The following is a 22782-nucleotide window of genomic DNA, read 5'->3' as shown; positions in this document are numbered from 1 at the left end:
TCTATACCATCCTACAAATTTCCATCTCATCCTACATCTATACCATCCCACAACACTATCCATCTCATCCTACATCTATACCATCCTACAAATTTCCATCTCATCCTACATCTATACTATCCCACAACACTATCCATCTCATCCTACATCTATACCATCCTGCAACACTTTCCATCTCATCCTACATCTATACTATCCCACAACACTCTCCACCTCATCCTACATCTATACTATCCCACAACACTCTCCACCTCATCCTACATCTATACCATCTTACAACACTATCCATCTCATCCTACATCTATACCATCCTATAACACTCTCCATCTCATCCTACATCTATACTATCCCACACCTCTCCATCTCATCCTACATCTATACCATCCTACAAATTTCCATCTCATCCTACATCTATACCATCCCACAAAACTATCCATCTCATCCTACATCTATACCATCCTACAAATTTCCATCTCATCCTACATCTATACTATCCCACAACACTATCCATCTCATCCTATATCTATACCATCCTGCAACACTTTCCATCTCATCCTACATCTATACTATCCCACAACACTCTCCACCTCATCCTACATCTATACTATCCCACAACACTCTCCACCTCACCCTACATCTATACCATCCTACAACACTCTCCATCTCATCCTACATCTATACCATCCCACAACACTTTCCATCTCATCCTATAACTATACTATCCTACAACACTTTCCACCTCATCCTATATCTATACCATCCCTCAACTCTCCATCTCATCCTACATCTATACCATCCTACAACACTTTCCATCTCATCCTACATCTATACCACCCTACAACACTCTCCATCTCATCCTACATCTATACCATCCTACAACTCTTCATCTCATCCTACAACTATACCATCCTACAAATTTCCATCTCATCCTACATCTATACCATCCCACAAAACAATCCATCTCATCCTACATCTATACCATCCTACAGATTTCCATCTCATCCTACATCTATACTATCCCACAACACTATCCATCTCATCCTACATCTATACCATCCTGCAACACTTTCCATCTCATCCTACATCTATACTATCCCACAACACTCTCCATCTCATCCTACATCTATACTATCCCACAACACTCTCCACCTCATCCTACATCTATACTATCCCACTCATCTCATACTACATCTATACCGTCCTATAACACTTTCCATCTCATCCTACATCTATGCCATCCTACAAATTTCCATCTCATCCTGCATCTATACCAGGGGTGGGCAATTATTTCAGCTGAGGGGCCACTTGACACTTTCCTGTCAGTATCCAGGGGCCACACACAAAATAGCAGCTTCCCCCACTTGCCAAAAATATAGGGACGTGGCTTCATGTGGAAGGGGTGTGGCCAAAAAATAATACAGATTCATATTAGGCTGCACAATAGTCTCCATTATTCATATTGCGCCACACAGCACCACTTACACACATTACACCAGGTAGAGCCCCTTTTACACAGTATGGAAGGTAGAGCCCCCTTTTTACACAGTATGGAAGGTAGAGCCCCCTTTTTACACAGTACGGAAGGTAGAGCCCCCTTTTTACACAGTACGGAAGGTAGAGCCCCCTTTTTACACAGTACGGAAGGTAGAGCCCCCTTTTTACACAGTACGGAAGGTAGAGCCCCCTTTTTACACAGTACGGAAGGTAGAGCCCCCTTTTTACACAGTACGGAAGGTAGAGCCCCCTTTTTACACAGTACGGAATGTAGAGCCCCCATTTACACATTACAGCAGGTAGAGTCCCCTTTTACACATTACAGCATGTAGAGCCCCCTTTTACATATTAACATTTTATTTGGGATAATTATTGCGCAGCAAGCAAATTATCCAGTGTCTTATGGCCCCTGGGGAATGGTGTGACACAGTGATAGAACACGGGGGGGGGTGACACAGTGACAGAACACGGGGGGGTGTCACAGGGACAGAACACGGGGGTGTGACACAGTGACGGAACACGGGGGTGTGACACGGTGACGGAACACGAGGGGTGACACGGTGACGGAACACGAGGGGTGACACCACGAGGGGGCACGGTGACGGAACACGAGGGGTGACACGGTGACGGAACACGAGGGGTGACAGAACATGAGGGGTGACACGGTGACAGAACACGGTGGGGGTGACCCAGTGACAGAACACTGGGGGGCAACACAGTGACGGAACACGGTGGGGTTGACGGTGACAGAACACGGTGGAGTTGACAGTGACAGAACACGGTGGGGTTGACAGTGACAGAACACGGTGGGGGTGACACAGTGATGGAACGTGAGGGGTAACACGGTGACAGAACACGAGGGGTGACAGAACAAGGTGGGGGTGACCCAGTGACAGAACACGGGGGGAGACATGGTGACAGAACACGGGGGGTCGACACGGTGACTGAACACGGGAGGGGTTGGTACAGCGAGAGCTAAAGATCTCTCCCTCCAACCTAAAAACAGTCTGACGACACTGCCCGCACACACAAATATACACACACTCTCACATATACACACACACACTTTCTTTCTCTCACTTTTTCCATTAACTTACTGGTCTGGATGGCAGTGGCAGGAAGGATGGATCTGTAGCAGTCTGGCTCTTGTCCCGTGTAGCTGCGCCCCCTAAGGTCCCGTGTAGCCCCACCCCTTCATCATCAAGTAGCTCCGCCCCCTTTTTGGCTGACCACAGCCATGGTCACTGGGGACTCTGGAGGCGGGAGGAGGCTGCTACAACGCAGGCGCCGTGCAGCATCAGGGGAGACAGGCGCCGCCGGCAGCTTGGAGGTACTGCAGTGCAGAGCAATGACAAGCAGCTCAGCCGGTTGGGCCGCTTGTCATTGCTCGCTGGTGGGAGGCAGTGGGCCGGGCAGGATCAGTTTGCGGGCCGCATCCGGCCCACCCCTAATCTATACTATCCCACAGCTCTGCATATCATCCTATATCTATACCATCCTACAAATTTCCATCTCATCCTACATCTATACTATCCCACAACACTTTCCACCTAATCCTATATCTATACCATCCCACAACTCTCCATCTCATCCTACATCTATACTATCCCATAACACTCTCCATCTCATCCTACATCTATACTATCCCATAACACTCTCCATCTCATCCTACATCTATACCATCCTACAACACTCTCCATCTCATCCTACATCTATACTATCCTACAACACTCTCCATCTCATCCTACATCTATACTATTCCACAACACTTTCCATCTCATCCCACATCTATACTATTCCACAACACTTTCCACCTAATCCTATATCTATACCATCCTACAACACTCTCCATCACATCCTACATCTATACTATTCCACAACACTTTCCATCTCATCCTACATCTATACTATCCCACAACACTCACCACCTAATCCTATATCTATACCATCCCACAACTCTCCATCTCATCCTATAGCTATACCATCCTTCAATTTTTAATCTCATCCTACATCTATACTATCCCACAACACTCTCCACCTAATCCTATATCTATACCATCCCACAACTCTCCATCTCATCCTACATCTATACAATCCTACAACTCTCCATCTCATCCTACATCTATACTATCCCACAACACTTTCCATCTCATCCTATATCTATACCATCCCACAACTCTCCATCTCATCCTACATCTATACCATCCTACAATTTTTAATCTCATCCTACATCTATACCTTCCTACATCACTTTCCAACCCATCCTATATATATACCATCCCACAACTCTCCATCTCATCCTACATCTATACCATCCTACAACACTCACCATCTCATTCTCCATCTATACCATCCCACGACTCTCCATCTTATCTTACATCTATACCATTCTACATTTATACCATCCTGCAACTTTCCATCTCATCATACATCTATAACATCCTGCAATCCTCCATCTCATTCTCCATCTATACCATCCCACTACTCTCCATCTCATCCTATAGCTACACCATCCCACAACTCTCCATCTATACCATCCTACAACTTTCCATCTCATCCTATATCTATATCATACCACAGCTCTCTATCACATTATCCATCCATATTGTCCCACACATCTCCATCTCATCCTACGTCTACACCATCCCACAACTCTGCATCTCATCCTACATCTATAACAGCCAACAACTCTCCATCTCATACTTCATCTATACCATCCCATGACTCTCCATCTCATCCTACATCTATAACAGCCAACAACTCTCCATCTCATACGTCATCTATACCATCCCATGACTCTCCATCTCATCCTACATCTATAACAGCCAACAACTCTCCATCTCATACGTCATCTATACCATCCCATGACTCTCCATCTCATCCTACATCTATAACAGCCAACAACTCTCCATCTCATACTTCATCTATACCATCCCATGACTCTCCATCTCATCCTACATCTATTACAGCCAACAACTCTCCATCTCATACTTCATCTATACCATCCCATGACTCTCCATCTCATCCTACATCTATAACAGCCAACAACTCTCCATCTCATACTTCATCTATACCATCCCATGACTCTCCATCTCATTCTACATTTATAACAGCCAAAACTCTCCATCTCATACTTCATCTATACCATCCCATGACTCTCCATCTCATCCTACATCTATAACAGCCAAAACTCTCCATCTCATACTTCATCTATACCATCCCATGACTCTCCATCTCATCCTACATCTATAACAGCCAACAACTCTCCATCTCATACTTCATCTATACCATCCCATGACTCTCCATCTCATCCTACATCTATAACAGCCAACAACTCTCCATCTCATATGTCATCTATACCATCCCATGACTCTCCATCTCATCCTTCATCTATAACAGCTAACAACTCTCCATCTCATACTTTCCTCTATACCATCCCATGACTCTCCATCTCATCCTACATCTATAACAGCCAAAACTCTCCATCTCATACTTCATCTATACCATCCCATGACTCTCCATCTCATCCTACATCTATAACAGCCAACAACTCTCCATCTCATACGTCATCTATACCATCCCATGACTCTCTATCTCATCCTACATCTATTACAGCCAACAACTCTCCATCTCATACTTCATCTATACCATCCCATGACTCTCCATCTCATCCTACATCTATAACAGCCAACAACTCTCCATCTCATACTTCATCTATACCATCCCATGACTCCCCATCTCATCCTACATCTATAACAGCCAACAACTCTCCATCTCATACGTCATCTATACCATCCCATGACTCTCCATCTCATCCTACATCTATAACAGCCAATAACTCTCCATCTCATACTTCATATATACCATCCCATGACTCTCTATCTCATCCTACATCTATTACAGCCAATAACTCTCCATCTCATACTTCATCTATACCATCCCATGACTCTCCATCTCATCCTACATCTATAACAGCCAACAACTCTCCATCTCATACTTCATCTATACCATCCCATGACTCTCCATCTCATTCTACATCTATAACAGCCAACAACTCTCCATCTCATACGTCATATATACCATCCCATGACTCTCCATCTCATCCTACATCTATTACAGCCAACAACTCTCCATCGCCCCTTACTGACTACACACACACCTGCAAATGTACATGTCATATTTTCACACTAGCTCAGTCCACCTTCCATTTCACGTTTGGCGACTCTTACAATAATCCCCAGACTGTTGTCACTTTTATTTTATAAACTCGTTTGTTCAGTTTGAGAATCTAAGTTCCACTATTTATATCAATAGCATCTGCTCCGCTGTTATAAAGTTCCTGTGCCAAATTTGCGTCACTGTATCTCATCCTGGAGACTCGGGAAATAATTCATTCCGTGCAAATAACCTTCGTTATAGATGTTCTCTTCATTCCTTTTAAGTATGCGTAGTAGCAGAGGTACATTTAAAGTACCTGCTGCCCACATATTGTGAACTGACCCCGTGTTTGTGGGAATTCGCGATATCACAGGCGCTATCAAGGGACTGTCCTATATTCTCTGGAAATGTTCCTCCCTGACATTGAGGCCCATGTACAAATGGCCACATTTGACGTAATAAAAACGCAAATATCAATTAATGAGATCTATTTTCTCTACAGTTCTGTCATGGAATCCAGTTATGTGATCGACAGTTACCATTTTAACATCCTCAGAATGTTGACGTGTTCGCAGTGTCGACAGAAATCTCACCATGTGAAGTGTTGACATAGCCAGTATGCTGACGAGTAGCGTTTTGGCACCACCGGGAGGGTTAGGGATAGGCTGCAGGGCGGGTTTAAGGTTAGGTACTAGGGGGAGGGTTAGGGGAACAATACTCACTAGAACGTTGACTCATTAGAAGTCTGGGCTGGAAGTCACAGTACCCAGAAGATGCGCAGGAGCCGCTGCAGCCATCAGGGCAGGTAAGTGACTGCTGTGCCAGCAGGTCAGTGTTCTCTCATGGCTGGATACATGGCTGTGTCGGGAATAAATCACCATTACGGTTGGTTACGTGGCTGTGTCGGGCATAATAATAATAATAATAATAATTTTATTTACGTAGCGCTCTTTCTCCAATAGTACTCAAGGCGCTTAACAGATACATAGCATAATATAGTACAGAAAATAATGAAGTACAGTAAGATTTTCATAAAATACAGAAGCATGAAGATACTATGGGAACATTATGGAAGTGCTTGAGTAAACAGGAAAGTCTTGAGTCTACTTTTGAAGGATTCTATAGTTGGGGCCTCTCGCACTGTGCGGGGAAGTGAGTTCCATAGAGTCGGAGCCGCATGACTAAAAGCTCGACCCCCAGATGAATTCCGAGAGATTCTAGGTACTGCTAAAAGTTCTTCATCTACAGATCGCAGTAATCGAGTGGGACAGTATGGGGTCAGAAGCTGCTTCAGGTACTTTAGGCCCTGTCATGTAGAGCTTTGAAACTCAGTAAGCCAATCTTGAAGATGATTCGCCATCTTACAGGCAGCCAGTGAAGGGAGTAGAGTATGGGTGTTATGTGGCTAGAACGGGGCTGGTCGGTTAACAGCCTGGCAGCTGTGTTTTGCACCAGCTGTAAGCGGTGCAATTCTTTTGCTGGGAGACCAAGGTAGAGGACATTACAGTAGTCTAATCGAGATGATACAAATGCATGGATGACTTTTGGCATATCATCTGAGGGAATTAAGTGCTTAATTCTGGCTATGTTCCTCAGGTGAAAGAATGAGGATTTGATTGTGGCTGATATCTGATGTTTAAGTGTCAAGCCACCATGCAGGACAACGCCTAGATTCTGCACACGATCACTGGTCTGTAATTCTGAATCCCTGAGTGTAAGTCCAGTTGGTTGGCTATGCTGCAGTCTTGTCCTTTGATGTTGCGGACCTATCATAAGGACCTCTGTTTTATCCGGGTTCAGTCGCAGCCAACTGGCGCTCATCCACTCTTGGAGCTCAGCTAAACAGACATTTAGGGTTGCTATTGGGTTATCAGTGCCCGGAGCAAAGGACAAGTACAGTTGTGTATCATCTGCATAGCAGTGGTAGACCAGGCCATGGCGCCTGATTATTTCACCCAGCGGACGCATGTATTCTGCAAAAAGCATGGGGGATAGTAGAGAACCTTGTGGGACACCACATGGCAATGGCACTGGTGGTGATGAGTATACTCCAGATGATACTCTCTGTGACCTGCCTGTGAGAAATTATTTGAACCAGCTTAGGACTGTGCCATCCAGTCCACAAAAATGTATCAGTCACTCAATCAGAAGCCCATGGTCCACGGTATCAAATGCTGCCGAGAGATCCAGAAATCACCATTACGGCTGGGTACGTGGCTGTGTCGGGTATAAATCATTACTGTGGGTACGTGGCTGTGTCGGGCATAGATCACCATTACTGTGGGTACGTGGCTGTGTCGGGCATAAATCATTACTGTGGGTACGTGGCTGTGTCGGGCATAGATCACCATTACTGTGGGTACGTGGCTGTTTCAGGCATTGTGCGAATGACAGCGTACTGAGGCTGGAGAATATCACTATCGGTACCGCAGCCGTGGGCACGTTGATGACAGCAGATTACAGGTCATACACGTTGTTTGCACTATTTTTATAGCTTGTTACCAGGAAACTGTATAGTTAGTTACAGATACTCATCTGCGTTACAGCATAGATACCATGGACTGAATACCTGAACTTCCTCCTGCAGAGCCGGCAAAGCCCTCCGTGACCTCCCATAACGTCTCTCATATATTTTATGAGCGGCCTGTGCAGGTAGATGCCTGTACCGAGGACGTTATGTGCAATTATACTTACTAATCCAACATCAGACAGTCTGCCATTAAGGCTAGCGAGGATCGGGGGCTTCTGATAACAGATGGCAATAGCTTTCAGATGTAGTCGACGACCAGGTTACATCTGCAGCATAGACTGTTGAGAAGTGGAAACGTGACGGTTATGGAAATAATACCAAATTCTGGCCTGTTTGATGTAGTAAAAATAAGATTTTACTCACCGGTAAATCTATTTCTCGTAGTCCGTAGTGGATGCTGGGTACTCCGTAAGGACCATGGGGAATAGACGGGCTCCGCAGGAGACTGGGCACTTCTTTAAAGAAAAGATTAGGTACTACATCTGGTGTGCACTGGCTCCTCCCTCTATGCCCCTCCTCCAGACCTCAGTTAGGGAAACTGCCCGGAAGAGCTGACATTACAAGAAAAGATTTGGAATCCCGGGTAAGACTCATACCTGCCACACCAATCACACCGTACAACTTGTGATAACTATACCCAGTTAACAGTATGAACAACAACTGAGCCTCATTAAACTGATGGCTCAGAACAAAAAACCCTATAGTTAAGCAATAACTATATACAAGTATTGAAGAATTCCGCACTTGGGACGGGCTCCCAGCATCCACTACGGACTACGAGAAATAGATTTACCGGTGAGTAAAATCTTATTTTCTCTGACGTCCTAGTGGATGCTGGGTACTCCGTAAGGACCATGGGGATTATACCAAAGCTCCCAAACGGGCGGGAGAGTGCGGATGACTCTGCAGCACCGAATGAGCAAACTCAAGGTCCTCCTCAGCCAGGGTATCAAACTTGTAGAATTTTGCAAACGTGTTTGATCCCGACCAAGTAGCAGCTCGGCAAAGTTGTAAAGCCGAGACCCCTCGGGCAGCCGCCCAAGAAGAGCCCACCTTCCTCGTGGAATGGGCTTTGACTGATTTAGGATGCGGCAGTCCAGCCGCAGAATGTGCAAGTTGAATCGTGCTACAGATCCAGCGAGCAATAGTCTGCTTAGAAGCATGAGCACCCAGCTTGTTGGATGCATGCAGGATAAACAGCGAGTCAGTTTTTCTGACTCTAGCCGTCCTGGAAACATAAATTTTCAGGGCCCGGACTACATCCAGCAACTTGGAAGCCTCCAAGTCCCGAGTAGCCGCAGGCACCACAATAGGTTGGTTCAAATGAAACGCTGATACCACCTTAGGGAGAAATTGGGGACGAGTCCTCAATTCTGCCCTGTCCATATGGAAGATCAGATAGGGGCTTTTACATGACAAAGCCGCCAATTCTGACACACGCCTAGCCGAAGCCAAGGCCAAAAGCATGACCACTTTCCACGTGAGATATTTCAACTCCACGGTCTGAAGTGGCTCAAACCAATGTGATTTTAGGAAATACAACACAACGTTGAGATCCCAAGGTTCCACTGGAGGCACAAAAGGGGGCTGAATATGCAGCACTCCCTTAACAAACGTCTGAACTTCAGGCAGTGAAGCCAGTTCTTTTTGAAAGAAAATCGACAGGGCCGAAATCTGAACTTTAATGGATCCCAATTTTAGGCCCATAGTCACTCCTGACTGTAGGAAGTGCAGAAATCGACCCAGCTGAAACTCTTCTGTTGGGGCCTTCATAGCCTCACACCAAGCAACATATTTTCGCCATATGCGGTGATAATGTTTTGCTGTCACATCCTTCCTAGCTTTTATCAGCGTAGGAATGACTTCAACCGGAATGCCCTTTTCCATCAGGATCCGGCGTTCAACCGCCATGCCGTCAAACGCAGCCGCGGTAAGTCTTGGAACAGACAGGGCCCCTGCTGTAGCAGGTCCTGTCGGAGCGGCAGAGGCCAAGGGTCCTCTGAGATCATTTCTTGTAGTTCCGGGTACCAAGTCCTTCTTGGCCAATCCGGAACGATGAGTATAGTTCTTACTCCTCTCTTTCTTATTATCCTCAGTACCTTTGGTATGAGAGGAAGAGGAGGGAACACATAAACCGACTGGTACACCCACGGTGTCACTAGAGCGTCCACAGCTATCGCCTGAGGGTCCCTTGACCTGGCGCAATATCTTTTTAGCTTTTTGTTGAGGCGGGACGCCATCATGTCCACCTGTGGCCTTTCCCAACGATTTACAATCAGCTGGAAGACTTCTGGATGAAGTCCCCACTCTCCCGGGTGGAGGTCGTGCCTGCTGAGGAAGTCTGCTTCCCAGTTGTCCACTCCCGGAATGAACACTGCCGACAGTGCTATCACGTGATTTTCCGCCCATCGGAGAATCCTTGTGGCTTCTGCCATCGCCATCCTGCTTCTTGTGCCGCCCTGTCGGTTTACATGGGCGACCGCCGTGATGTTGTCTGACTGAATCAGCACCGGCTGGTTTTGAAGCAGGGGTTTTGCCTGACTCAGGGCATTGTAAATGGCCCTTAGTTCCAGAATATTTATGTGTAGGAAAGCCTCCTGACTCGACCATTGTCCTTGGAAGCTTCTTCCCTGCGTGACTGCCCCCCAACCTCGGAGGCTTGCATCCGTGGTCACCAGGACCCAGTCCTGAATGCCGAATCTGCGGCCCTCGAGAAGATGAGCACTCTGCAGCCATCACAGCAGAGACACCCTGGCCCTCGGGGACAGGGTGATCAGCCGATGCATCTGAAGATGCGATCCGGACCACTTGTCTAACAGATCCCACTGAAAGATCCTTGCATGGAACCTGCCGAAGGGAATCGCTTCGTAAGAAGCTACCATCTTTCCCAGGACTCGCGTGCAGTGATGCACCGACACCTGTTTTGGTTTTAGGAGGTCTCTGACCAGAGATGACAACTCCTTGGCCTTCTCCTCCGGGAGAAACACCTTCTTCTGTTCTGTGTCTAGAATCATACCCAGGAACAGCAGACGCGTCGTAGGAACCAGCTGCGACTTTGGGATATTCAGAATCCATCCGTGCTGTTGTAGCACTTCCTGAGATAGTGCTACTCCGACCAACAACTGCTCCATGGACCTCGCCTTTATAAGGAGATCGTCCAAGTACGGGATAATTATAACACCCTTCTTTCGAAGGAGTATCATCATTTTGGCCATTACTTTGGTAAATACCCTCGGTGCCATGGACAGACCAAACGGCAACGTCTGGAATTGGTAATGGCAGTCCTGTACCACAAAACGGAGGTACACCTGGTGAGGTGGGTAAATGGGGACATGTAGGTAAGCATCCTTGATGTCCAGTGATACCATGTAATCCCCCTCTTCCAGGCTTGCAATAACCGCCCTGAGCGATTCCATTTTGAACCTGAACTTCCTTATATAAGTGTTCAAGGATTTCAAATTTAGAATGGGTCTCACCGAACCGTCTGGTTTCGGTACCACAAACATTGTGGAATAGTAACCCCGTCCCTGTTGAAGGAGGGGAACTTTGATTATCACCTGCTGGAGGTACAGCTTGTGAATTGCCGCCAGAACTACCTCCCTGTCCTGGGGAGTAGCTGGCAAGGCTGATTTGAGGTAACGGCGAGGGGGAGACGTCTCGAACTCCAGCTTGTATCCCTGAGATACCACTTGTAGAACCCAGAGATCCACCTGTGAGCGAACCCACTGGCCGCTGAAGTTCCGGAGACGGGCCCCCACCGCACCTGGCTCCACCTGTGGAGCCCCAGCGTCATGCGGTGGACTTAGTGGAAGCTGGGGAGGATTTTTGTTCTTGGGAACTGGCTGTATGGTGCAGCTTTTTCCCTCTACACCTGCCTCTGGGCAGAAAGGACGCGCCTCTAACCCGCTTGCCTTTCTGAGGCCGAAAGGACTGTACTTGATAATACGGTGCTTTCTTAGGCTGTGAGGGAACCTGAGGTAAAAAAAGTCGACTTCCCAGCTGTTGCTGTGGATACGATGTCCGAAAGACCGTCCCCAAACAATTTCTCACCCTTATAAGGCAAAATTTCCATGTGCCTTTTAGAATCAGCATCACCTGTCCACTGCCGAGTCCATAATACTCTCCGGGCAGAAATGGACATTGCATTAATTCTAGATGCCAGCCAGCAAATGTCCCTCTGTGCATCTCTCATATATAAGACTACGTCTTTAATATGCTCTATGGTTAGCAATATAGTGTCCCTGTCAAGGGAATCAATGTTATCAGACAGGGAATCAGACCACGCTGCTGCAGCACTACAAATCCATGCTGAAGCAATAGCAGGTCTCAGTATAGTACCTGAGTGTGTATACACAGACTTCAGGATAGCCTCCTGCTTTCTATCTGCAGGCTCCTTTAAGGCGGCCGTATCCTGAGAAGGCAGTGCCACCTTTTTTGATAAGCGTGTGAGCGCCTTGTCCACCTTAGGGGATGTCTCCCAGCGTAACCTATCCGTTGGCGGGAAAGGGTACGCCATTAGTAACCGCTTAGAAATTACTAGTTTCTTATCTGGGGAACCCCACGCTTCTTCACCCAATTCATTTAACTCATCAGATGGGGGAAAAGTCACTGGCTGCTTTTTCTCCCCAAACATAATACCCTTTTTTGTGGTAACCGGGTTAATGTCAGAAATGTGCAACACATTTTTCATTGCCGTAATCATGCATCGGATGGCCCTAGTGGATTGTACATTTGTCTCATCCTCGTCGACACTGGAGTCAGACTCCGTGTCGACATCTGTGTCTGCCATCTGAGGTAGCGGGCGTTTTTGAGCCCCTGACGGCCTCTGAGATGCCTGGGCAGGCGCGGGCTGAGATGCCGGCTGTCCCAAAGCTGCGTCATCGAACCTTTTATGGAAGGAGTTGACACTGTCGGTTAATACCTTCCACATATCCATCCACTCAGGTGTCGGCCCCGCAGGGGGCGACATCACACTTATCGGCACCTGCTCCGCCTCCACGTAAGCGTCCTCATCAAACATGTCGACACAGCCGTACCGACACACCGCACACACACAGGGAATGCTCTGACTGAGGACAGGACCCCACAAAGTCCTTTGGGGAGACAGAGAGAGAGTATGCCAGCACACACCAGAGCGCTATATAACAGAGGGATATACACTATGGCCCTCATTCCGAGTTGTTCGCTCGGTATTTTTCATCGCATCGCAGTGAGAATTCTCTTAGTGCGCATGCGTAATGTTCGCACTGCGCATGCGTCAAGTAACTTTACTAAGAAGAAAGTAATTTTACTCACGGCTTTTTCGTCGCACCGGAGAACGCATTGTGATTGACAGGAAATGGGTGTTACTGGGCGGATGTACGGCGTTTTAGGGGCGTGTGGCTGAAAACGCTACCGTTTCCGGAAAAAACGCAGGCGTGTCTGGAGAAACGGTGGGAGTGCTTGGGCGAACGCTGGGTGTGTTTATGACGTCAGCCGGGACCGAAAAGCACTGAATTGATCGCACAGGCAGAGTAAGTCTGGAGTTACTCAGAAACTGCTAACTCGGTTTTGATCGCAATATTGCGAATACATCGGTCGCACATTTAAGAAGTTTAGATTCACTCCCAGTAGGCGGCGGCTTAGCGTGTGTAACTCTGCTATAATCGCCTTGCGAGCGAACAACTCGGAATGAGGGCCTATACACAAAGTGAATTTCCCCCTATAGCTGCTTATATCACAATTTTGCGCCTAAATTTATGTGCCCCCCCTCTCTTTTTTACCCTTTCTGTAGTGTATACTGCAGGGGAGAGCCTGGGGAGCGTCCTTCCAGCGGAGCTGTGAAGAGAAAATGGCGCTGGCTGTGCTGAGGAAGATAGCCCCGCCCCTTCAGCGGCGGGCTTCTCCCGCTTTTTATAACATTAATGGCGGGGGTTTCTGCACATATACAGTGTTATACACTGTATTATGTGCTTTTTTGTGCCAAAAGGTATACTAATTGCAGCCCAGGGCGCCCCCCCCCCAGCGCCCTGCACCCACCAGTGACCGGAGCGTGTGGTGTGCTGTGGGAGCAATGGCGCACAGCTGCAGTGCTGTGCGCTACCTTATTGAAGACCGGAGTCTTCAGCCGCCGATTTTCTCCGGTTTCTTCCGTCTTCTGGCTCTGCAAGGGGGACGGCGGCGCGGCTCTGGGAACGGACGATCGAGGTCGGGCCCTGTGTTCGATCCCTCTGGAGCTAATGGTGTCCAGTAGCCTAGAAGCACAAGCTAGCTGCAAGCAGGTAGGTTAGCTTCTCTCCCCTTAGTCCCACGTAGCAGTGAGTCTGTTGCCAGCAGATCTCACTGAAAATAAAAAACCTAACAAATACTTTTCTTTATAGTGAAATCAGGAGAGCCCACTAAGTGCATCCAGCTCAGGCCGGGCACAGATTCTAACTGAGGTCTGGAGGAGGGGCATAGAGGGAGGAGCCAGTGCACACCAGATGTAGTACCTAATCTTTTCTTTAAAGAAGTGCCCAGTCTCCTGCGGAGCCGTCTATTCCCCATGGTCCTTACGGAGTACCCAGCATCCACTAGGACGTCAGAGAAATAATGAGATCACCAGCTATGGAAATAGCGTTCTCTCTGATACATGTCGTCACATTTCCCAGGACTCTGTAATACAGAACCAGCAAATTAAGTTTGTTAACCCATATAAAGTGGCAGTTGAGGCGGTGAGTAAGGACCTATCGCAAGCTGCAAACTCCTGACTGAGGCTTGCGATTGGTCCAACCATTCCTCCCAGAAGTGCAAGAGTGCTACATGTAGCCAGTTCCATAGGGGACTGACTGTTACAACTCATCCATGAGGAAGAGAAGAGTGCTATGGTACTTTCACCTGCAGCACCACGTGCACAATAACACATTAAAATCACTCATGTAGTCATAGCCTAGCAAAGTGCATGTTTTATTAGTCCAATATCTATAGTATTCTAGGTTACATGTCTTACAGGTCTACAGTATTGCTTTATTTTTTTACTATAGATTACTATATGTCTCAGCAATATACTATCTTACTTTCCGGCTGCTTGTTCGGGAGATGGGTGATTAATGCAGAGATACTCCTGTCTGCCTGCTTGCTCTGGGTTATCCGCCTTCTGTTATGTTTAGTTTGGCTTTGCTATGAAGAGTGCTGATTTGTTTGAGAGATGCATCGTTCAGCCATTTAACAGTTTGCTAATTAAGCTTAATGTAACTGGTTAATCATGGTGCAGCATTGTAGCCATGACGGCAGCGAGATGCGATCAGTTCAGCCTGATGAGAGCAGATATCTTATTTCCTGCTACGGGTTGCAGGATGTTTGTTTAGTATTGAAGCTTTTTCAGGTTTTGGGGTTTTTTTGTGTTATTATTATTGTTTTGTTTTATTTTTTTTCTATGTAGCTTTACCCTGTTGTGTTACCAGCTGCTGCACAAAACCAAGCGATTGATGCGGCGGTCACGCCGGCCCTGTTGAGGCATTTGTGCTGCAAGATACATTTCCCTCTTTGCTCTTTTCCAGGAAAAAAACTTGGACTGGTTTCCTCGGATGCGCGCCATGTCCCTCGTCAGCAGCGAGGGCGAGAACGAGCAGAACGAGATCAGGAACTTGCAGGACAAACTGGAGTCTACAATGAGTCTGGTGAAACAGCTGTCCGGACAGCTTGCAGAACTCAAAGAACAGGTAGGAGTATTTGTTCTGCAGCAGAGCGCATAAGTAACGCTCTTCGAGCTGGCCTCCCAGGCTTACTCACCTCTCCCAACTAAACAGCATCTGCTGCCACACTCTGTTGAGCCTTGCCGGCCTGTGGGTCCTCTGGAGTTCTCCTAAATCCTGACCCTTTCTTCGCCCCCTGTACTGTTTGCTCCTTACATGCACTTCTTCAGAACTTCTCTAAAGCTGGCCCTTTTCTCTGGAATTCTCTGCCTCGGTCTATTAGATCCAGGTCTCAAAGCCCCCCTTACAGTCTTGGTTTTTGAGATATCTGACAAAAAACCACAAGCACACATGTACAAGCCAGCACATCAAAGTAAAACATCTATTTGTTCTGCTTAAACGGAACTAGCTGACTAATAAGCACTAAGCATACCTGTAGGCCACATTATGCCCTGCATGTCCAGATGACTTTCCTATTGAAGATCATTCATTCAGCAACCTGACCTTGTGAAAGGAGGGCGCTATAAAAGTATCCGCCTTCCATCAGCCCACGCTGGCTCAAGTGCCTTTCGCTCAGCTGTCTGGACTACAGTAATTAGTTTTGTAGGGGTCATCCAGTGAGTTTGTGCCGGGCCCCCTTTCTCTAATATAATGCTCTCTGCTGCCAGTGATGTCCTCTTCCACCTAATGCGTCTAAACATAACCCAATCCATTTTATAGGATTCTGTTACAGGGAAACTTCCTAAGTGCTGTTTCTGTTTCTTTCCTTTTTTTTTTCTTAAATAAAATTTTAATTAATTTCCAACTTCCAAACCTCCTGCATCTAATCCGGTTACCCTTTGCTGTGGTCTTATTTCCGTGCTCTCACCTATAGGGGCTGGGCAGAGATGTCACAGCAACCAGTGGTGTTGGCTAAACTATGGGGGGTATTCAATTAAAGTCGGAACTGCCGTCTTGTCGGAAAGACGGCAGTTTGCGACTTTTTTAAGTCGGATACTGTTCCGACCTATTCAATTGGGCTGCCGTTTTTCCGACAGGTCGGCAAATCAGACTTGTCGTAAAACACGTGGATCGCGGATTAGCGTCCAATCCACGTGTTTTGGCGGATTCGCGGCCAAATCCGATAGGCCCCGTTTCCAACAATGTCAATCCGACTTTAAAAAAAAGTTGGATTGACATTGTCTAGAACGGCCAAATCCACTCGGATTTGGCCGCTAATTCAATACTCAAATGTCAGATCCTTTCCGTCGGAAAAGGATCCGACATCAATTGACTACACCCCTATAACCGCAATGTGGCTCATATATAAAGTTGTACAAAATGCTACATAGTTCATATTGATGTAAGCATCACGTGAGCGGTTACGTTCTTGGCGTTTGAGTAATATTTGTGCGTTTGTGCCCAGATTTGCCCAAAAGATGGTGTAACTTTTATCTTTTTTTTTTTCTACTTTTAGATGACGGAACAAAGAAAAAACAAACAACGTTTGGGGTTTCTGGGGTCCAGCTCTACTCTCGTCAACCACCATCACTCTCCGCATTGACCCGTTGGCTGTATATCACCATTATCCCTATATGACTGCTTGTGGGGTTACACCGGAAGTGTTCCGCGTTGAACAGGCCGGAGCCGTGGCGGGATCTTTTAACGCATGAGAGAGGTCCGTTGGCGCTGTTGGGAGGCTGCGTTATGCGGTTTGAACTGCTGAATTACGACTCTAAGAGGGATCACTGTGCTACCTATCAGATAATATTGCCCGTCCGGTTTCCAGTGTTTGATCACGTTTGCACTCAGAGCTTGGCGGACAGACGTTATTAGCTGTCAGTAAGTGATATTGACGGCAACACGAAACTGGAAGCAGCTTAGCCCCTGCACACGGACTGCCCAGATCTAGATGTGCCTTTCACCCACGGACAGTGGGACATCTCATAGCATACTGTCTGCGTAGCGGTACCGTTCGCACAATTACTGCGCTTTTTATTATGACGTACTTTTTTTAAGTTTATTTTTTTACAGCGAATGTTAACTCAAAGCTCATCCACCTGGTCCTTGCCGTAAGCCGTATCAGTTTTCCATTTCACAAATGGTAAATGCATTCTAAGCCCTCCTAACGTCCCTTGTGCGGCGAGAGGAATGGTGCTGTCGGTTTTTTAATTTAGAAGTCATGTATACGGTGTTTATTCGGCAGATTCTACCGGAATGTTTTTAAGTCTGAAATTTTGATTCCTCTATGGTCATTTAATAATCACAAACCTACCCTGTACCCTGCTCCCTCGTAATATTGCCAGCTTAAAGCAGGGGTAGCGTTATAGGAAGGGTGACCAATATTGGTGGCAAGAGAAGGGTGGATTAATAAAAGAGGATGACGTAAAGCATCGGATTGGATGAAAAGAAGAAGAGCAATGGAAATCATAGCGGAGAACATTTAGGCTTGCGTACTTGTAGCTGGCCAATCACGGACTCTTTCAAATCCTCGAATAACCAATACAAGAGACTGTTACAACCGTATTTGTGGTATAGCTATATCCTGCATTCTGGTTTGCTGGCTATCTTTTCCGTCCTTGCTGGAACTCTCCTATTAGGGCGTACCTCACAACTGATTTTCAGGGATTAATGGGAATACCAGACATTGGCGTGTCCTTGGGTGATTGTCGACTATGACCAGATTTGTCCCAGTTGTATAATGGGAAATTAGAGTTACGATAAAGTCAGAGATAGTAAAGATGTCAGCCACAAAATACAAATGAAATTGTAATTACAGACGAGAGGTGCGGATGAATTCCTTATTCCGCAGTCTCCGGAATATATACCGTATGTCATCCACAGACGCCGCATTGACTTTTAAATTTAGCGTATAAACTTTTATTTACCTGAATATTGATTGTGGGTTATTTTTAATCAATGCAGACAATACGGTATGGCTTATAATTGCCAGTGAATGAAGTTTAGGCATTCATAAGGCTTATTTAGTAAAATGTCCTGTATCCCTAAGCAGCCAATGAGATACTAGCTTTTACTAGCTTTTGCTAGAATGATGTCAACTAACGTGATTGGTCGATATGGGCTACAGTGTTTTATCAAATAGGCTGTTACATTCCAGTGTGTGTATTAGGAATCCAATTGAAATGTACTCCTAAAAAGGGAAATTGCTGAGAAATATATTATATTGCATTTAAACGCGGACTGGGGCTTCCTGTCATCAGTGATGGGACGGGGATATTTTTGCGGCGGTAAGTACAAACATTTTGGGGGTAAGAATAATATATTGACAGCTGGCATTGAAATATTTTTGCTGATCCTGTAATTATAGACCTTTAAAATAAACTGTTGTAACTGGACCATAATAACTATGTGTAAATATATGAGGAGATGGATAGATTCGGATGCATACGAGGTGTCTTTAGTGTGATCCAAGTCTCACGTTGCACTAACGCAAATCGTTATTTTAAATAAAATGTATTTCTCTATTTCTGATTTGTCTTTTATAGCTTCCATCGGAACCATTGTTTCTGTGTGTGTCCTTAATTCCTGGTGTGCTTACCTTAATCCCAGGTGCACTTACCTTAATCCCAGGTGCGCTTACCTTAATCCCAGGTGCGCTTACCTTAATCCCAGGTGCATTTACCGGTGCTTTCAGCGTCTCTCTCTCCAAGTCCAATTTATTAGGATGGGAATTGCAGCTTGTGGGGGTTATTCAGAGTTGTTAGCAAACCAAAAAAGTTAGCAACTGGGCAAAACCATGGTGGTCATTCCGAGTTGATCGCTAGCTGCATTCGTTCGCTGTGCAGCGATGAGGCAAAAAAACAGCACTTCTGCGCATGCGTATGCGGCGCAATGCGCATGCGCGCCGTATTATTGCAACGAACGATGTAGTTTCACACAGGGTTTAGCGAAGCTTTTCTGTCGCACTGGTGGCCGCAGAGTGATTGACATGAAGTGGGCGTGTCTTGGTGTCAACTGACCGTTTTCAGGGAGTGGTCGGAAAAACGCAGGCGTGCCAGGATAAACCCAAGCGTGGCTGGGCGAACGCAGGGCGTGTTTGTGACGTCAAAACAGGAACTGAACAGACTGCAGTCATCGCAAGCACTGAGTAGGTATTGAGCTACTCTAAAACTGCACAAAAAAACTTTGTAGCCGCTCTGCGATCCTTTCGTTCGCACTTCTGCTAAGCTAAAATACACTCCCAGTGGGCGGCGGCATAGCGTTTGCACGGCTGCTAAAAACAGCTAGCGAGCGAACAACTCGGAATGACCACCCATGTGCATTGCAGGTGTGCCAGATGTAACATGTGCAGAGAGAGGTAAATTTGGGTGGGTTATATTGTTTCTGTGCAGGGTAACTATTGGCTGCTTTATTTTTACACTGCAATGTAGATTTCACTTTGAACACACCCCACCCAAATCTAACTCTCTGATCTTCTATTACATGCAGCTCCTACCGAGTATCCCTAGAATACTCCCAAGGTAACAGAATATGACAGTAAAACGTTTGGGGCGTATTCACTTTCCCCCAGTACAGTGATCGGCCATTTTGTTAAACTTGACCCAGCGAAACTGCAGAGTGTTCAGACACCCGCGTCGCTCCCTCCTCCACTTCGGCTATAAACTAATTTAATATTGATGACTGCATTTGCAATTAGGATTAGTACAATAGACTAGATTTTCAGCCCAAATGAAATGAAGCCATCAGGAACCATTTTCGTATAAAAGCATCAAAACTGCTAATCCAATTGCGGAAGGAGCCAAGTGATGGAGGGCAGAGAGAGGGACAGCGCGCCGTAAGATCTGCCTTTATATTCATGGGAAATCGACATCTGCCTTGAGCACGTATTAACGAAAAAGCTGCGTCTTACCATTAAATTCAGTTGAATGCGGTTGGGGGTGCAGGCATTTTCTTTAAACTGTGAATGTTTATGTTGCTTTACACTGGGTACAAGAAAATTTTTCAGGGTTGCACACAAAAAAAAATTGCGAGGCGGACGGAATTGCTCGCAGCTTTGGTTCCTGCCATTGGGTTCTTATTTCTAGCTTATGGCCGCATTTTACTATTAACGGGATGGCCTGACTGTAGCCATGCAGAACATTCTGTTCTAGAATGGGCTAACCTGTAACCAATCAAAACTCCACACAGTAGAACCTTCATCGGGCTAGGCCATCCTGTAACCAATCAAAACTCCACACAGTAGAACCTTCATCGGGCTAGGCCAACCTGTAGCCAATCAAAACATTAGTCTAGAACAGGGATGAACTGACCAGGTCAATAGAATATCTACAGAGCTAGATCAGCCTGTAGCCAATCAGAACACCTGGCTTGGCCAACCAGTAGCCAATCGGAATTCAGACATTCACAGGGCTATACTAACATGTAGCCAATCAGAACATTGGGATATCCACGCGGCTTAGAATCAAAATAACGTTATTGCAAATATTAAATAATAAAGCAGAATATGTAAACGGTATCCTAGCGACTTATAATGATCTGACGTGTTTGGTGATCCCCCCGATCCTCACAGCTTTCCCCAACAGGACATTCCCCAGGCAGACGCTCTTGTCTTGCATGCGCAGTACATCTGGTACATTTGTGGTAACTAAGAGGCAAACGTCATAAGTATTACGGTAAGCGCACATTTTGCACTCCCATAAATGATCTTTAATGGCGTTAAAATATAGATTTTATCAGTAATCGCCCACTTTGCCAACTGATGCCTTATGAATGGATTGCAACCGCTGGTTTGCAACATGGAACTGGCGAGAAGGTCATTTGCCGCAGAAGAGACTCATCGTCCGTAGTGCACACGTTCAGTTCTGACGTGTTCAAGTCTTTTCTTGATAACAGGAATTAACCGTAAAGTGGATGCAGAAGTGAAAGCGGCTTTTCTTGGAAAAATGACAGCAATAAGAATCTTTTTTTTTTTCTTCTTACTTTCACACATGTTGAAAATACAGAGCGGTCAGCGTTTTGCTGTGGAAGAAGAATCGCAGAGAACCCCGCGTCCTTACATTTACCAGCGGGATAAATCAATATTTCATGGGATTACAGCAGATCTCCTGTGAAGAGCGCCTTGTACCCATGACGGAGATATTTATTTATTTATTTATATAGCGCACACATATTCTGCAGCGCTGTACAGAGAATATTTGCCTATTCACAACAGTTCCTGCCCTAGAGGAGCTTACAATCTATATTCCCTATCACACGTACATACAGACACATTCACTAGGTTTAATTTTGTTGGGAACCAATTAACCTAACAGTATATTTGTGGATTGTGGGAGAAAACCGGAGTACCCGGAGGAAACCCACGCAGGGAGAATATATAAACTCCACACAGATAGTGCTATAGTGGGAATCGAACCCATTACCTCAGTGCTGTGAGGCAGCAATGCTAACCATTACACCCTCCGTGCTGTCTATATTGTGCAAGCACAACTTGTGCTGAACCGTAAAGGCTGCATGTAGAGTCGGAGGAAGTTTAGATACAGGACCAGTTTTGTGTCTTGTTGCAGTCGAGTCTGAAGCTTGCAGCAGCCCCGTTCTAGGTGCAGATTCTCTGTCGGAGTATGGCCTCCAATGTGACTGATGCAGCGTCTTTGTACGCAACAATTTCCTGTGTCCCTCCCATAAGGCAGCGTCTGCGTGTGACCCGTCACCGGCCAGATGTCCCTAATACATTTCACTCACTGTGCGTCTGAATCGGCGCTGCCGCTCTGTGCACGAACAGTGAGGATGGCATTATAGCGGGGGCGTAAATTATTGCAATTATTACATTTTAACGCACATTTGTGCAGAGAACACCGAAACGTGGAGTTGCGTTGCTTAGAGCGGCCACATACCGTGGTGCCGTGTTTCTATATGTGGCCAATACATAGAGCAAGAGTAGTTGCCAGGAGGGGACTACAGTGGGGGGAATTTTTGAACTTTTACGGCATTGGACGATTATCGGCCCGGTGG

General features: G+C 46.3%; 1 protein-coding gene across 4 annotated transcripts in view; it reads left to right on the top strand.

Annotated features, from left to right (window-relative positions):
- The window catches only part of ITPR2 (inositol 1,4,5-trisphosphate receptor type 2), a 490021-nt gene extending 470721 nt beyond the window's left edge, over positions 1 to 19300 (top strand). For all 4 annotated transcript variants that reach the window (XM_063929104.1, XM_063929105.1, XM_063929106.1 and 1 more), the window contains 2 exons: positions 15700 to 15861; positions 17291 to 19300. In XM_063929104.1, the coding sequence (XP_063785174.1) occupies positions 15700 to 15861; positions 17291 to 17377 (249 nt within the window). In that variant the 3' untranslated portion in view covers positions 17378 to 19300. The remainder of the gene's footprint in view (positions 1 to 15699; positions 15862 to 17290) is intronic.
- The last annotated feature ends 3482 nt before the right edge of the window (positions 19301 to 22782 follow it).

The sequence above is a fragment of the Pseudophryne corroboree genome, chromosome 6 (assembly GCF_028390025.1).
Source record: "Pseudophryne corroboree isolate aPseCor3 chromosome 6, aPseCor3.hap2, whole genome shotgun sequence".
Classification (NCBI taxonomy): domain Eukaryota; kingdom Metazoa; phylum Chordata; class Amphibia; order Anura; family Myobatrachidae; genus Pseudophryne; species Pseudophryne corroboree.
The sequence above is the reverse complement of the archived record's forward strand: the minus strand, read 5'-3'. Positions and strand labels throughout refer to the sequence as shown.